The sequence below is a fragment of the Thamnophis elegans genome, chromosome 11 (genome assembly GCF_009769535.1).
Source record: "Thamnophis elegans isolate rThaEle1 chromosome 11, rThaEle1.pri, whole genome shotgun sequence".
NCBI classification, from domain to species: Eukaryota; Metazoa; Chordata; class Lepidosauria; order Squamata; family Colubridae; genus Thamnophis; species Thamnophis elegans.
In genome coordinates, this window is record NC_045551.1 from 17,050,279 (window position 1) to 17,068,424 (window position 18,146).

Genomic DNA, 18,146 nt, shown 5'->3' on the forward strand with positions numbered 1-18,146 from the left:
TTAAAAATGTTTAGCATCAGTAATGCACTGTAATACCCAAACTATTCTAATTCATTTGTATCTATCCTACTAAAAATTAACTACTGTTCATAAATGGGACTATACGTACAACTAAATTATAATAATTGAAGTGACTGAATAATTAAAAAACGAAAGGCTTACCATAACATTGCCAGCAATATTTGTAATTTGTAAGGCTAGTGGAAGAACATTCAGTTCACACATAATTTGTAAAATGTACTTAGAATCAATCCATGTGTTTTCTAGCATGTAAAGTAAATGATGAGTATCACTATAATAAAGGGGGTGGAAGAACAGGAAAACAGAGGCAATTTTAATAAATTCGCAATTTTTTTGTGAATGTACATAAACCTAAATTGCTGCTTAAAATCTAATGAAAGCCCAGTTTAAAAAATAATATTACTTTCAACCACCTGAAGGAATAGTTAATTAATTCTATTAATTTAACCTCTAAACAAGGAAAATGTTATTCAGAAACTATCTGTAAAATCAGTGCACAAAAGTATCTCCCCAACATAAATTTGAACATAATCAAGACACAAACATCTTCTCCTTACATTTTATATATGTTTATCAACAAAAGAATACAAATTTTAAGTTCACATTAAGAGATATAAAAGTAATAGAAAGTTGGAAAAAAATAAAGAAGAAAAGAGATAGGAGAGAAGAAAAAAGCAAAACATAAAGTGATTTCCAATTTAATGTACATAGTTTACCCTCTTTCTCTAAGGTTACATCAAAGTTTCTCTTTTTCCATAATCAACCCTTTCTAATAATCAAATCCAAAAACTGAAAGCGCATTTTTTCCAGCAAAAAGTTCATAGGGATCTTCTCCTTACTTTTATGTAACACTTTTATTAGTGCTAGTAGAGATATTCCTACAGCCAAGAAACAAAAATTTTAAAAAGGCTCTTTTGAACCCCATGGGGACCCCATGACGGGTCATAGCTGCCTTGTAGAGGCAGAGAAGGAAGGAGAGGCACTTTGCTGACCATGAGGAACCCGCAATTTCCTCATTAGGTCTGAAGCAAGCTCTTCCGAATGGCAGCAGGAACATCCACCATTTTATGGCAGTCACAAAGCTGGGACAACCAGATCTGTGCAGGAGCGGTGTATGGGCAGAACATTGAAACAGGTGAGATAATTATCAACTTTTATCTCAAAGACTGGATATAATGGCAAAAATGTAAAAAGATATCTCCTAAACTTAAAACAGTGGCGAAAGAATATACCAGGAAGGAGGGGGGGGAGAGGACCAGAAATTAGTAGGCGTGAGAAGCCCTAGAGAAATTTTAAAAATACAGAAAGCTGGGGGTGGGAGTGGAAATTAAGCAATTTGAAAAGAGAAGTCAGGGAAAAGTTATTCTGTTTATTTGCGATTTTAAACCCTGGATTTATCAAGCAATCATCTGGTTTTGACAGACTGTTTAACCTGTGATTTGGGAATAAGAGAGCCATCTACTGGAAGAAAAGAAGCACTACAACACCATTGGTGCAGCATACTCAGCTAAAGTCAATGCAATATACATGAAGACCAATACACAGAATAGAAATAACAACATCTGGCGAACTGCTTGACCTTGACTCTATTGGTTAGAAGGAGATTGGGACAATTTGAGAACACTGGTGTTGTTTTTTATTCTTTTTCTTTTACATTTGAAGACTTACAAAAGGAACTAGCTCGCAAGTAATTAAATTTTACCAAAACTGGTTATTGGATTGGGACTTAAATGATTGGAGGAATTTAGAGAGCTAAATTGGATTTGAACATTTAAAGACTTATAAAAGGAATCAACTTGCAAATATCTAACTAAACCTTGCTAAAATTGGACATTGGACTTAGATTTGAACAATTGGAGAAATTTAGTGGACTAATTTGGATTGGACTATTAAATATATTTGATAGAATAGAATAGAATATTCTACAAGGCAAAAGAAGGAGAGGGCCAGAAGAAAAGAAAAAAAAGGAAAAGCAAATTAGCCCTTTAAAATTTGGATAATTGGGAGATATATAATTGTGGAATTACAAGATTGTATAAATATTATGAAATTTAGATTATAAAGTGTGGGAAGGAGGAACAAATTTGGGACTTTTGAAATTGTACTAAGCAGGAGTTTTTGAAACATTAAAATATTGGAATTATAGAAATATTAGTTTATAATTCTTAACAAATAATTATAAAATGGATTCTCCACAGACTTTAGTGATGTATAAAGAGCTGATAGCTACGGTAAAAAGGATTATTTAGATACAGAAAAGGTAATGGAAGCTAATCAACAACTGGGAGTGAAACAAGAACATGACATCCAAGAGATAGAGGAAGAGTTAGAAAAAACAGTGGAAGGGAAAAATCAAAAGGAGAGGGAAGCAGTCAGAAATAAAGAGGATAAAATAGCAACAAGTAGAAGACGATCATATAAGTTTTTAAAGATTTACAAAAGAGCTGAGGGGGAAAAGGCGAAATATTTTCAAGGAATGTTATAAAGGCAAATTTTGGAGGAGAGATCAATTCTCGCTGCTAGTCCTGGTTTGGACCGAGTCTCAACTGGGGAGGAGCAACAAGGGCCTGATGACATCATAAGTGTAGACTTAGTCCAATTGATTACTGGACGGAGTAAACCCTGTCTGGCTGTTGTCTCCATGATCACAGGAAAATTAGAAATTACAAAAGTCTTGAGATAGATTCCCAAAATTGATTAAACACTGTTAATATTTGGTGTTATTAGTTACCCTACATATTTGGAACACTGAAATTATGATGGAATAATGAATAAATTTTAAAATATTAAATATTACTTAGCAGGGGATAGTAAACATAAGGCACAAAGAAATGCTATTTATGTTCAAAAGAATTATGCAAAAAAAAAATAAAGGATTATGAAAAGAGACTAATAATGTAGAAGTTGGAAGGCCTGCCTCCAATGACATTAATGGGCAATCAAAAAGTTACTATCTCCAGTCAGTTTTTCTCTTTTTCTGAATCTCTAAGGCATTCATATACCACAGGGATATGCTACAGAGATCAGAACATATCTTAGAACAGGGGTATCAAACTGGCGGCCCGCAGGACAGATGCATCATATGCAGGCCACACCCACTCTGGCTCCACATAAGCAAAGAACATCACGATACATCATGATACATCACATGACGCCATCGAGTTTGACACCCACGTCTTAGAAGGTTCTTCATATCTGGTAATGCTTGTGGTTTTGCCTTTTAAGTCAATGCTTATTTAATCCACTGCTTACAACTGGGTGATATTATGATGAATATCCAGACCAGTGAGGAGTAATTAATCTTCCCAAGGGGCTACATGAGAAACTGAGATTGTTGGAGAGGAAAGGTGCTGCCGCCACCACCACCCTGAGGTATGAACAGAGACAGTCAAAGAGCCAGATGTGGCCTGCAGGCCATAAAATACCCAAGTCTGATCCAGATTCATACCTGTACATATTTCGTATCTCTTCAGCTGGAATTGTTACTCTTTCTGTTTTTAAAATCTGACTGACAAGTTCAGATAAATGGTAACTTTTACAATGAATCAACTCTTTTGCTGAAATTTTTACATCACAAACCATTCGACCACAAGTTGCATTCTTCTCAGCAAATCCACTACGACCCTTAACAAAGAAGAAATATATATATATATATAGATTAAGAGCTTGTTCCAGGTGATATTTCACTTGAGCCAGTTGCCACAGTTACATAAATTACAAATGATTCTCTAGGTCAATAAATTATCTGAATTGTCATCTGTCACAACACTGAAGAGAAAATCATATGGTTTCAAACAGCTATAATTTATGTGTTTGGTTCCATAATCCAAGAGGAAGCATTTGTATAAAATCCCACCAGTTACACATTATTTTTCATGAAATAAAATATATTTACTATGAGTAATCTTATTTAATAAACATTTCTTTGTTCCAAGAAGAATTCAAGCATACTAATAAGCATTTCAAAACTCAAATATTATAATCACCCAGTCAATTAATGCATCAGAAATGAAATTGGGCGCTACTCTTATCTTCTCTAGGAGGTGGAGATAGCATCCAGGAATGGGCTAACCATCTGTCATCCAATTGGACTGAGTCTGCAAACTGTGATAACATGCCTCCTCTGCTAGTTCCTCCAGCTTTTTGACGAAGGCTTCACAGCAGACTGACATGTTGTGATGAAGAAAAGGGTCCTCGTAGACCCAGGACTGGACCCCGATCAAGATGGGGCTGGATGCTATCTCCATCTCCCAGAGAACAGGCGTATTAGGTAAGACCAATGCCCATTCTCCATAATGATGGAGATAGCCCTCCACATGTTCAGCGTATGCCACCTTTGTTCCAGCCGATGGACTGGTTGAGGGGAAAGGTTTGGCAGCACCAGTTCCTGAACCCTGTGGAACCAGGTATCTTTGGTACAAAGGATAGGTCCAGTCGCAACATCATCCTGTCCAAGTGGAACACACTGAGGTCTTGTCTAACCAACAAGGCTGCCAGCTCCAATACCCACCTGGCCGATGTGATGGACACCAGGAACGCCATCTTAAACGTAAGGTAGTGAAGGTAGGTAGTTCTCAAAGGTTCAAAGGGGGCCCCTGCGAGGGTGTTCAGTACCTTGGACAGGTCTCAAGTGGGGTATCTGTGAATAACCTGGGGGTTGAGGTTGATAGCTCCCCTTAAGAACCATTAGACCAAAGGATGTTGGGCCAGTGAATCCAAGGACTCACACGCCAAAACTGAAGACAGGGCCGCCACCTGCCTTCTGAGAGTATTGGGGGATAACCTGTCATCCAGTCCTTCCTGGAGGAAATTCAGTACTTGAGATATGGTAACCTCTGTAGGAACGAGATCCTTTTTTGAGCACCAATGGCAAAACGCTCTCCAGATGGCATCGTATATTTGGTTGGTTGAACACCATCTAGATTAATGATGGCTAACCTTTTTGTAAAGGTGTGAGCACGCATGTGCCCACACCCACAATTCAATGCACCCCGCCCACCTGCGCATGCACACACAAAATTCCCCATGAGTGCGGGGGGGGGATGCCCTCCCTAGGCTCCGGAGGCTTTCCTGAAGCCTGGGAGAGGTGAAAAACGACCACAACCAGCCAACCAGAAGTTCGGAAACAATCCATTTCCAGCTTCTGGAGGGCCTCCAGGAGGCTGGGGGAAGCCGTTTTTGCCCTCCTCGGGCTTCAGGAAATCCTCCAGAGCCTGGGAAGGACAAAAAACAGGCCCAAAGGGCCAAATGGAAGTTCATTTCCAAACTTCTGGTTGGCCCATTGGACCTGTTTTTCACCCTCCCCAGGCTCCAAAGGCTTTCCTAAGCCTAGGGAGAGCAAAAACGGCCTCCCCTAGCCCTCCAGAAGGTCAAAAATCAGCTGGGTAATTTCAGCACCAGAGCTGATGGCTTGTTTGCCAGCAAATATTGCTCCATAGGTTCACCACCACGGGTCTAGATGCCTGAATTGTCCTGATGACCCTGGAGGAAAGATTGTCCCCACTCAGAACCCTCTGCTGAAGCGCCAGGAGGTCAACTGGAGCCACTGTGGGTCCGGGTGTACCAGAGACCCTGGCTGAGGGAGATGCTAGTTGGAGGGATTCTCCAGGGACGAGTCACAGAAAGGTTCACCAGCTCTGTGAACCAAGGTCTTCTGGGCCAGTGGGGCACCAGGAGTAAGAGCTTCGCTTCCTCCTCGAGCATCTTCCTGATTACCCTCGGAATCAGTGGAAGAGGAGGGAAGGCATACAGTAGATCTGGTGCCGTGGACTGCAGAGTACATCTGTTCTCTCTGCCCCTGGTGTCGCATATCTGGCATAGTACCTGGGTAGCTGTTGTCTGGGGTGGCAAATAGATCAACTAACAGAAGGCCGAACCATTCTGTCAGTTCCTGGAACTGGAACAGGTTCAGGCGCATTCTGCGTGGTCGACTGAAGCTCAACTGAGACAGTCCGCTTGTACATTTGCCACCCCTGAAAAGTGCTCTGCCATTATGGACAGAAGGTGTGTCTCCACCTAGAGGTCCAGCTGTTCAGCCTCCTGCATGAGGGACCTAAAATGGGTGTCGTTACCACCACCACCCAGTGGTTGATGTGGACCTTTGCAGCCATGTTTTCTGTCAGAACCAGAATGTGCTCGTTCTTCACACTGTCCTTGAACTGTATAAGGGCCAGGTGGATTGCCCAGAGTTCGAGCCAATTGATGTGGCTCAGATTTGCCTGAGACCACTGTCCTTGAACCATCAGTGATTGCAAGTGTGCTCCCCAGCCAAAGAGACTGGTGTCTGTTGTTAATGTCAGGCATTCCAGCTCTCTCTGCTGATGGGCAGGGACATCCACCACCTCAGAGACCGGATTACCTCTGGTGGGACCTGTACCCTCTCCAACAAGCAGCTCCTGCCAGTCCTCTGATACGGTAGTAGGCACTATTGAAGGTACCTACGGTGAAACCAAGCCACAGGATGATAGAAAACCAGGACACAATCTTCCCCAGGAGTTGGGCAAGCTGGAGTAGTGTAATCGCACATTCTCTACTTATGCAATCTGCCAGGTCTCGCAGGCTAGACTAGTGCTCCTGGGAGAGGTAACCATGCACTCCATAATGTCTATGACTGCCCCCAGATGGAGCAGTTGGTTTGTGGGGGTAAGATGACTCTTGGCAGGTTTATGGAGAAATCATGATATTGGGGAACCTGAAGTGTGAGTTCCAGGTCTTTCTTCACCTGTGTTTCCAATCTGGATTGAATAAGGGTATCAGCCAGATAGCACTGGATCCTGACTGGTATGGTGCAAAGATGCCCTGCTAATACTGCAAGCAGCTTGGTGAACACTCTGGGGGCAGACAACAGGCCAAAGGGCAATGCCTTGTATTGGTTGGGTTTCCCTGCATGGTAGAAATGGAGAAACTGTCTATGGGCAGGGAGAATGGGCACGTGCAGATATGTCTCTGTGAGGTCGACCAATATGAGGAAGTCACCCCTTCTGATGCTCTCCAAGATGGTCTGGAGGGAGTGCATTTTGAACCATTGGTAGACAATGTGACGGTTCAGACATTTGAGGTCTAGAATTGCCCTCCAACTCCCCGAGGCCTTTGGAACAATGAACAGGAGGGAGTAAAAACCCCGACCCTGCTCCTCTAGAACCAGCTAGATTGCCTCAATAGCCAGTAGATGTTGTATTACCAATTCCACGAGGAACCGCTTCTCCCGATCCTATGATATGTGGCACCTCGGGGGGATAGAGAGGAACTCCAAGGAGAGGCCGAGTTTCAGAGTCTCCTTGACCCAGGCATCTGTGATGACCTCCTCCCATTGGTTGGCAAAGAATGCCAATCAACCCCCAATGGGAAGGTCCATTAGGCAGTCACTTCTGATGTCAAAAGGGGTGACCTCCCCCACCTCTGGAGAACTTCATTGGTGAGAAACGCTGTCCACTCCTACCTGACCTACACTGCTGTTGCCCCTGTCTGGGGAATTGTCTCTGTGGTGGGGAAAGGCCAGATCTGCCGTCCAACCCTCGAAAAGGCGAGCGACGAAAGTGACGGGCAAGTCTCTGCTCGCTGGGAAAGGGACAACAAGATCTTGCGCTTGTCCCTGGACTCAACCAGGATTGGTTGCAGGGAGTCCCCAAACAATATTTCCCCCATGAAGGGGGCGGAGGCCAGTCTCCACTTATGTCTGGCATCTGCTTGCCACTGGCATAGGAGAAGTTTGTTAGCTACCAACGAGGCAATGGACTTGGATGTGAATCGCGCTGCTTTCCATTGAATTCCATTGTGGCCTTTGATATCCTGATGTGACCTAGTATCATCTGGAGGGATCCTTTCCTGTAGTTTCTTCAACCAGAGCAATGAAGCTCCATTGAAGGCCATTGTGGAAGTTTTTACAGCCCAGGCAGCAGCCTGGTGACCTTTCACTGTTTGTTCAGTTCTCTTGTCCTCCAGCTGGATGGCTTCCTCTGGAGAACCCGCCATGACTGATGATGTTGACAATGGCATCATAGGGGGGCCAACTATGGGGACCTCTAGGGCCTTAGATAGATCAAGGCCCATGTTATATAAACGTCTGTCCTATTGGGATAGGGTACTGCCTTTGCACTACATCCAGAGCCTGGGGGACAGAACCACCTCTCTCTCCACTGCAGGTTCTGAGACGAGAGAATCTGCCAGGTCTCCTGACCCAGGTGCTGCTCCCTGCATTGATTGATTGGCCCCCATATTAGCATCCTTCTTTGCCTTAAACAGTAAGGATCTGAATAAAGATGGTCAGAAAACACCAACAAATTCTCCATGGGGGAGATAGGGATAGCTGGATTAGATCGGCAAACCAGGGCTGTCTCGGCCAATAAGGAGCTACCAGAATGATATGGGCCCTTTCTCAGGGTCCCCTGGATCAGAGGGATGGGCGGAATGGCATAGAGAAGCCCGGGGGGCCAGGGGCTCCGAAGAGCATCCATCCCCTTGGCGTTGCGTGCTGGGAAGCGGGAGTAAAAGCGGGGAAGCTGGGCGTTGCTCGGGCTGGCGAACAAGTCCACCTGTGCAGAGCCGAAGCGAAGGCAGATTCTGTGGGAAATTGCTGGGTCCAGCTGCCATTCGCTGTGGTCTATCATGGCTTGGCTCAGCCAGTCTGCTTGATGATTTGCCACGCCCGAGATGTGTTCCGAGAGGATAGATGACAGATTCCTCTCCCATAGTCCCAGTCTGTGTGCCTCCAGCCATAAGCCCCTGGAATGAGTTCCCCCTTGTCGATTTATGTGGGCCTTGGCTGCCACATTGTCCGTCAATAAAAGGACATTCTGTTGCGGATGGAGTCCCTGAAATGCAGTAGGGCTAGGCGGGCCGCCTTCAACTCCAGCCAGTTTATGCTGTGGCGCAGCTCAGACTGTGACCAACGACCCTGCGCCAGGCTAGACCCCATTACCCCAGGCAAAGAGGCTGGCATCCGTTGTGATGGAGACGCAGTTCGGCTCCCAGAACTTGCTCCCCCCCCAGTTCAAGGATGGGGATAACCACCACTTCAAGGATCAGCGGAGCTCTGGAGAGAGACGGATGAGAAGGGGGAATTGCTCATGCGTTGGTACAGTATGAGCGCCCACTGGAGTGTTCTGGAATGCAGTCGGCCCACGGGACGATCCCTATGCAGGACACCATTTTCCCCAGGAGTTGTGCTAACGTCAGGATGGAAGCTGACTGACTTGCACAGACGTGCCGTGCTAATGCCTGAAGACTTGAGAGCCGTTCTGAGGATAGACGCACCAGTGCCAAGGTGGAGTCTATCACCGAGCCCAAGTGCAAAATCCTCATTGAGGAGGAGAGGTGGCTCTTGGGAAAGTTAATGGAGATACCCAGGGACTGCAACATTCTGAAGGTGAACTGGAGGTCCGAAACTGCCTGAGTACAGGATTGGGCTAGGACGAGCACGTCATCCAGGTAGCAATGGAGCCTCACCGGTCGAGACCGCAGGTGAGCCGCCAATGCCTCCAGGACTTTTGTAAACGTACAGGTAGCTGAGGCTAGACCAAAGGGAAGAGCCCTGTATTGGAAGTGCTGCCTCCCCGTGTGATAATCATAGAAATTTTCAATAGGATTGCAAATTGGTATGTGGAGATATGCCTCTGTAAGGTTTATGGACACCATGAAGTCCCCCTGCCGGATCCCCAGCAGAATGGACTTCAGGGACGACATCTTGAAACGCCTGTACACCAGGAAGGAGTTCAGGCGTTTCAAGTCCAGGATTGCTCTCCATCCCCCGGAGCTCTTTGGAACCACGAATAGGTTTGAGCTATCAGGAACTGGCTCTACCGCCTGGATATCAAGCAGATGCTGGATTGCTAGGAACATCAGTCGTCTCTGTTCTGGGTCCCTAGAAGGAGGGAATGTTCGAAAGAGCGTTGGGGGAGGGGAGAGGAACACCAGCCGGAGTCCTTCTCTGATTGTCGACCTGACCCAGGCATCTGAGATTACCTCATCCCACTGGTCCGTGAAGAGGGCTAGCCTATGGGAAGGCTCGGGTTCGAGTCACTTCCCTCTGCGGAAGGGGCAGCCGCTCCCCACCCCCCTAGAAAGGGCCTCTTGGACTGTGGTTGGTATCTATTCCTGTCCTGATAAAAAGGCCGTTGGTTCTGCCTATCGTATCTATACGGCGTATACCTGTGCTGACGGTAGTCCTGGTCAGGACCCCTAAATGAGGAGGAAGTCCTGAGGAAAGGAGATGAAGAACGGTTATCCGTCTTTTTATTATTAGAGGGAAGGACCTTCTTTTTATCCCTATTCTCCACTAGGTGTGGATCGAAGGATGCCCTGAATAGATTGGGGCCCGAGAAGGGAGCTGCTGCTAGATTCCATTTGGACTTATTGTCCATTTGCCAGTTGCGAAGCCATAGAAGCCTTCTGGCCGTCACAGAAGTTGACAGGGCTCTGGACGCAAACTTAATAGAATCTAGGGTAGAGTCAGCAGAGAATTGGGTGGCAGATATAATTTTTGTGAGGTCTTGATGGAGACACTCATCCTGAATCGGGATCCGGTCTTGTAGCTGGCAGAGCCACATAACCGTTGTACAATTGAAGTACGACGCTGTCATGGCCGCTTTAATGGCCTAGGCAGATGCGGTGAAGTTTTTTGCGCAAAGTGATCTCCGCCCGCTTGTCTTCAGGTTTTAATTTATCTGCCACATCTCCAGAAACCACTGTGGAGGCATTGGCCAGTAAGGCTACAGGAGCATCTACTGTAGGAAGTTGTAAGGCTTTAGCAAAGGCCTGCTCCATGTTATAATACCTTTTGTCATTCCCACCAAGGTTGGGCAGAGAAGATGGTTTTTCCCATTGATTTTGTACCACCTCCAGAAAAAGGGGAGGGCCTGGCACCTCCTCCTTGTCCGTGTTAGGGTTAATGAACATGGCCAGATTAGGGTCTCTGTGTTGGGAAACGGGGAGCCCCCGTCCCAATTTGGGTGGTCTTTTTGGCCTTACGCAACATGGGTTTAAAGGCCTGTGGAGGAAAGAGGCCAGGGAAGGCTGGGGCCTCTGGAGGGCTGGAATCCTCACCTTCCAAGAATCCTAGATCTGGAAGGGCCCCTTACCCCAAAATGGAGCCTTCGCTGACAATCGATGGAGAGGGGGCACTAGCAACGTCCTGCCTGGTAGAAATTGGAGGCCTTTGTCTGGACTCTGATGAAGACCTACGCTCTCCCTGCGAGGTACCCTGCTGGGCCATGCCAGAAGAGACTCCCTTCTGAATTGCTAGGGAAATCAATCTCCTGATACTATCGGGAAGCAGATCTAGCTCATCTAGCTCGTTCACTGAGAGAACACGCAGGGAAGGCTCTCTAGGGGCGAGTTGAACAGCTAGAAGAAAATCCCTAGATCCCCCCTCCCCTGGATCCTCCATCTCTTGCCTGTAGGTTCTAGGGGAAATGGGGGGGAGGGGAAGCGTTTCTCCACCCTTGCCACCTGTTTCTCCAGTGCCTTCTGCCTGCGTGATTCATCTTTGGCAGTGGCTCTGGAAGGGCGATGTTCAGCTGTGGGCTTGGAGGCCGCAGCCCTGGGCCTGAGCCCACCCCAGGCCTCCTCCATCTGGTTGGAATTAGTGGAGGCCATGGTGTACTCACGATGTTTGGATGACTTGCTGCGTTGGAAGGCCTGGCTGATGAAGGTGGCCTTGCAGCTTGGTGAGGCCTACACTAGGCCGCAGACAGGATCTTTCACTTTAAAATGGCCGCTGCACCACGTGGAACAGGCTTCAGCCTGTGCGATGAGGCAAGGCTCTGAGGCCTCAGCCTGACTGATAAAGGCTCGGGGGGGGGGGGGCTACCCTCGCGGCAAGCCTGCGCCTCCGATGATCAAATGCCGGCGCTCAGTGTTGCTTCTGGCTCCCTGCTGAGACTTCTGTGCCTGGAGCCTCTCGTTTTAAACGCTGGGAAGCTTTGTCACTAGAAAAAGTGGCAGCGCTGCTTTTTGCGCTCCGCTCTCACCGCCGATCCCAGCAGGAGGCCCGACAAGACAAAAGTGGCGCCGAGATCGCTATCAGCCTTCGCCCGACGCCAGGAAGTGTTTGAAGCACGTGCTTCACTCCAGGCAGTCTCCGCTGAGCGCGGAGGGAAACGCCCCCCCTCCGGAGGCTGCGGAGCTGCTAATCCGTGCCTCAGACGTCCAGGGGCTAAGGCACCTTCCACTCCAGGCTTCATTTGCCTTTGCTTATATTTTTAGAGTTTCCAATAGAAGAATTTAAGTTTTTAAGGGAATCCAATTAATCAGACAGAAATAAATTGATCAAACCTCATTTGGAGCCAAGTGATTGGACCAAGAGCCTGAGGGAAACTGGGGCCAGAAGGGAAAGGAGGAGATGATAAAGAAAAATCCCTCAGTCTCTGGACCAATCAGACTGTCACAAACTCGGCTGTAGTCCCTCCCACCGGAGCTACAGTAGAACTGCCCAGATCGTGTGGTTGGACTACCTTGTGGCTTGAGGCCGATGTCCTCATAGTCCTAGGGTCAGCATTCCGGAACTCTGCTCATGGGCGCTGCCCTGCTCAAGCCGTCGCCAGGCAGCAGTATTGCCGCCACACAACCCTCAGCAGGATCGGGCTAAAAAGCCCTTTGCACTGGAACAAAAAGCTGCTCTACCTTGATGTGACGGGAGCCAGCCTTTAAATTGAAGTTTGTTGGTTTCTCTTGCTCTTTAGTTTGATGAAATATTCAGGAATGGAGGAGCTCATCAAAAACACATCTGTCCTAGTTAGACTGAGTCTAAAAGCTGGGAGGAGCTAGCAGAGGAGGCATGTTGTCACAGTTTGCAGACTCAGTCCAATTAGATGACAAAATTAACCCATTCCTGGATGCTATCTCCACCACTATGGAGAACATACATTTTTTCTTATTGAACGTTAGGAAAAATTGCTACTCCTGTTACTACTTTTAAGCTGGGGCACAGCCACGTACAAATAGTCCTCAACCTATGACCACAATTGACCCCAAAATTTCTGCTTCAAAATGAGACAATTTTTAAGTGAGTTTTGTTCCATTGTACAACCTCCATTTTACGCTTCTCTCCTCAATTACAAACAAATTGGTAAACACAATGAGTTTTGGCTCTGTTAGGTTGTGCTTCCTTAATTAAGGGCAGCAGTAGCCTCTGAGTTTGATTTACGTTTTATATATAATATAGAAAAATCAAACAGTATGATAATCATTTCACTACAAATACTTAGGATGGGTGTGTAAGTGTGTGGGAAGTGGCGATGGATATCCCCAAAGGGTGGGAAGAGGAGCATGTGATATCTCAAGGGGTGAGAGGAGGTCTTGGGAGGTCTGAGGCAGGTGGGCCTGTACTGCCTGCACTAGGCCACCGAGGCTCTTTCCCACCTTGAGGCATCTCATGCTCCACTTTATAACCTGTGTTTAATTAATGTATGCATTGGGGAGATCAGAAATAGGTCATTAAGATAAGTGATTTATTTTCCACCTATCTCACTGTGGGACTAATCTAGGTGACTTACAATAATAAAAAGAAAAAAATGAAAGGAATGTAAAAAGAACAAAAGTACAAATAATAGAACCTATAAAATGAACAATGAAAAATTAACACAATGAAAATACATCAATAATGTTCACTTAACCGCCCTTCCAACTATCAGCTATAATGGCAGGTTCTATTACTGTTGCAACCGAAGGACTATCTGCATAGCAAATTACAAATTATATACTTTTTTTTAAACAGAACAGGCACTAGTGGCAGGTCACTTCTTCCCTCTATCACATTCCCCAGTCCCACTTCAAAAGATTTAGGGAAACTCTGGTACACATTTGGAAGATAACCAAAACTTCCAAGGAGAAATAAAGCATTAGTGGTATATCTGCTTGCATTACATTAGAAATACAAGTGATGCTCATTCAACAGCCAGTCACTCTGGAACAATTCAAACTTACGATGGAAATGAACAAGTTAGTTACTATTGGCTAACAGAGTTCTGGCTGTCACAGCATCCCCATGGTCAGATCATGTGATTGTCATCTGAGTACTTGGTACCCAGCTCATGATTAAGACATTGCAATTAGCCAAACTCATGTGACTGCAATTTCCAACATATCCTGTCAACTTCCCACAAGCAAAGTCAATGGTGAAGCCACCTTTTGTGACTTTATTTAGTAATGATTATGTAATACAGCAGCTAAAATAATTCATTTTTAATCATGTAAAGCAGTTTAGATATAAGTAGCATTTTACCCCAAGTTTTGGCATGTTTGATCTCCTTAGTCGACCTATCTTGGACCAATGAGGAACTTTGCAGAAGTTAATTCTCTGGAGGAGAAGCTCCAGATCAAAACCATAAATATTATGACCCTGAAAAAGAATGAATGAATAATTCTGGTAAGTGTCTACAATATTTGAAGGCATGCTTCAAAAAGAACAGAACTAGTGTCTACATAGCATAAGTGTATCATTCTCTCTAAAATCAATTCTTCCTTACCAAAAACACTTCATATTCAGCAGTAAAAGTAATAGTGGAATTTTACTAACAAAACAAGGGAAGAATGCATTGCCTTTTGGATTTTTTTCCATAGTTCCATTCAGGGTCAAGAGGAAAGGTGGTGGTGGCACTCTTAGAATGGAAGACTTGACAATATTACAAACTATTACCTAACTGGTTCTTCCATAGTGATCTATGCAGCCCCTGGCTCTGATCCATTTTCAAACTATATCTTTCTTTGGCCAGCTTTCACAACATTTCTTTCAAATATTATGTTGAAAGAAATCTGTATTTTCCTGTTAATGGAAAAACATGTAATGTCTGTGTGTGCAAACACATGATTTCTGCTGACTACTCTTCTTGCACTGGATAACATAGAAGAGACTATATATGCTTTGTACATTGGGCAAATATTTTTCTGGAATGTTTTTCACTAAAGCCTCTCCCTGATTCAGCCCATTTTCTTTTAAATATTTTTTTATTTGACATTTTCCAAACATTAAAATCACAATTACACTTTTACAGCTTTCTGTTATCGGTATTTCTTTTTTCTGATTCCATTTCATTTTCCAGTCTATTATTTTATACATATTCTTCTTTGTTTACTTTCTCATTTTTACAATATATATATCTATATACAATATTTCCATCTCTATTGCTTTCTAAATATATGCCATCTCTTTATTGTGTTTGCTATGTGTTCCTTATGCATTGATTTTACATCTCTTTTCAAGCCAGTTATACCACCTGTTCCATGTTTTGTAGTACACTGTTTCCTCTCTATCTCTTAGTTCCATCATTAGTTTGTCCATTTCTGAGCATTCTAACACCTTTTTTATGATTTCTGCATTTGATGGAATGGTGTTTAGTTTCCAACCTTGGGCATATGAAATTCTGGCAGATCCAGCCCATTTTTTTAACTCACCCTTTCTTTCACTTCTCCCCTTACATTAAGAATATAAACATATAATTGAGATCAGGGCAAAACAACTCGGGCAAAACAACTCAATAGAAAACTGAATGAGAAAGTCTTTTTTCCCTGAGCATTTCACAAAAGCTGGAAAGCAGCAATTTGATAATCCAATCCAAATGCTTGAAATGCTTAGTCACTTCTGTTAATAGGGAGCAGGGAACCTGAAAGGAAGAGAAAGCAACAACTCTTCCTAGTCCGTCTATCATTCATCCTTCCTGGATAGTGCAATAGGGAGTAGTTTACCCACAGTGGAGCTTCTTACCTGCTTCCTTGTTAAGTGATACAAGATAAAAACTGGATCATTTAAAAAGTAGCCATCTCATCTATATATTCATTCACTTGCAATCTGCCTAAGATTAGCAGGTTAGTAGACATAAGTCTAATTAGTTTAAATCCCCATATTTCTAGTAATATGGGAGGACAATGCTGGTGATTGTTCCTTCTCTACAGAGCAACCTCCTTTCATTCACCAGTCAGAATATTTTCTGCAAAATATTTCTCAATATTTTGAGAAATCCAGCCATTGAAAATTGGGAAAAGATCATTTACTTACCACAATAACATCTGGATCAATTTTATGAATCTTTGCCAGAAGAAAACCCAGTAGTGTTCTTTCTGTTGTGGCAATTTCTATTTTACCATTCTAAACAAAATCAACAAAAAATATTACTACCCCAGAAATTAAAATGATTTTTTAAAACCTATTTACTGTAACCTCACACTTACCTTCTACAACTAGTATCACTAAAACATAGATAACTAAATTCAGAAATCCATACTAGATTGAGTACTTGATATGCAAAGTCCTAACTCCCATTTATTTATTTATTTATTGGATATATACTTTTGTTTCTGGTTGTTTGATATACAATAGTTACAATACAAAATGAAGGAAATAATGACATAACCAAAATAAAGATAAATGTCAAACATCAAATAAAAAAAGTAATTAATTAACAGCAAGATGCACTTTTACCAAGATGCTAAATACTGGATGAGTGGGGAACAAGCATCAGCTAATTCTAGCCTAGTTTAATTATAGAAGCTCACAGGGTTATTTTTATCCAGACCTTCTCGGTCAACCTAACCTTCCTCACAGGGTTGTTGTGGGAAGAAACAGAAGGATCAAATGCTATGTATACCACTAAGTGCCCAAATGAAATTGGAATATTAAAAAAAAAAAGACATGTAGTCCCAGAAATTGGACATAAGCTGTTTCCTGCTTTGAAGGTCAGTATAAATTAGGGGTCCCCAACCTGTGGGCCACGACCCACTACCAGGCCGTGTCCTGTCGGTCACTGGGCCACATGTGTGGCTGCCCAGTGTGCGTGCATGTGCACATGTGCACATGCTCCACTCACATTAACATCACTGCATGTGCCATGCAGGCACTACCATCGCAGTGTTGCTGCGAGTGTGCTGTCTCCATGAGCGCCATGCGGGTGCTACTGTCGCAGCGTCACCACAAGGCTCGGGTACAAATTCTGGCCTCTTGACAGCAACCCGATATAAAAAACACTGCAATAATTAGGATGAGATGTAACCAAGTCATGTATAACTATCACAATGTCTGGCTGGCTCAAGAACAGGTGCTCTTGTCCCACTCATTGTAATTGTGTAATTGCCTTGTGGTCAAGGAAGCATTAAAGACATTATTTACTTAGGAAATTTATATGCCACCATCTTAAGCAAATAACTCTGGATGGCTTATACACAAAAGCAGTAAAGATAGCATAAATAACAAATGCAACAAACTTAATAAAATAAGGACACAAAATAATGAAAGCCAAGGCATGTCACACCTAATTCTCAATCACACATTCACCAATATTAGGCTCTAGGAACAACCTATCCTAATGCCTGTGTGTTTTCAGATGTTTTCAGTCTTCTGTAAGACTAACAATCTGACTCCATCTGACTCTCTGATGGGAAGCTGTACTACAGGGCAGGACATGCAGTAGAGAACATACAACTGAGCCCCACAAGATGACACTATTTCAGTGATGGGACTGGTTTATCTTAAGCAAGAGGCCAATTCTAGACCAGATGTTTTAAACATACAAAAAAGGCAAAAGTAGGGTTAAAAAGTAGCAGTCTCGTTTCTCTGTGAATTCTGTACACATCTTCAAGATCTATAAGTTAGAAGGAGCCTATATGAAACTAACATTTACTGAGGTTGCTTCATGCTTCCACTACATTCACAGAGAAAGTCATACAGAGAAGTCAAAGTCATACAGAAGGGTCTTAAATAAGTCTAAAAAGAGAGCCTATTCTATATTCAATCTAATTATCATGAAAAGTCCTCCATGTACAACTAGGTCCATCTCTCTTTCCATCTGCTTCATTGCTCAGTGCTATTATAAACCAAGCAATCATTTCAACATTACTAGACAGAAAAAAGAATATTAGGATCATCCAATACAGATCAGATCCATGAATGGAATGGTAGATGTCAGATATTCAAACTGACTTTAGAGAAACATTATAGCTGATGATACAGGATAATTGAAAAGAAACAAGGAATACCAAAACAATGTCTAATTTCAGTGATTATAGAAACACCTTAGGAAAATGGAAGTCCCAGAATATCTCCTCATACACAACCTTTACATAACACAGGAAACCAGTGCATATGGGACATAATAAAACAGACTGGCTCCAGGTCAGCAAAGGATTGAGACCATCATGTA

The 18,146-nt window shown here is 43.8% G+C and overlaps 1 protein-coding gene across 1 annotated transcript in view; it reads right to left on the reverse strand.

The window, feature by feature from the left end:
- POLA1 (DNA polymerase alpha 1, catalytic subunit) overlaps positions 1–18,146 on the reverse strand; it is a 388,965-nt gene that overhangs the window by 300,835 nt on the left and 69,984 nt on the right. The window contains 4 exon segments of the mRNA XM_032226833.1: positions 163–292; positions 3,470–3,645; positions 14,240–14,356; positions 16,010–16,099. Coding sequence (XP_032082724.1) covers positions 163–292; positions 3,470–3,645; positions 14,240–14,356; positions 16,010–16,099 — 513 coding nt within the window.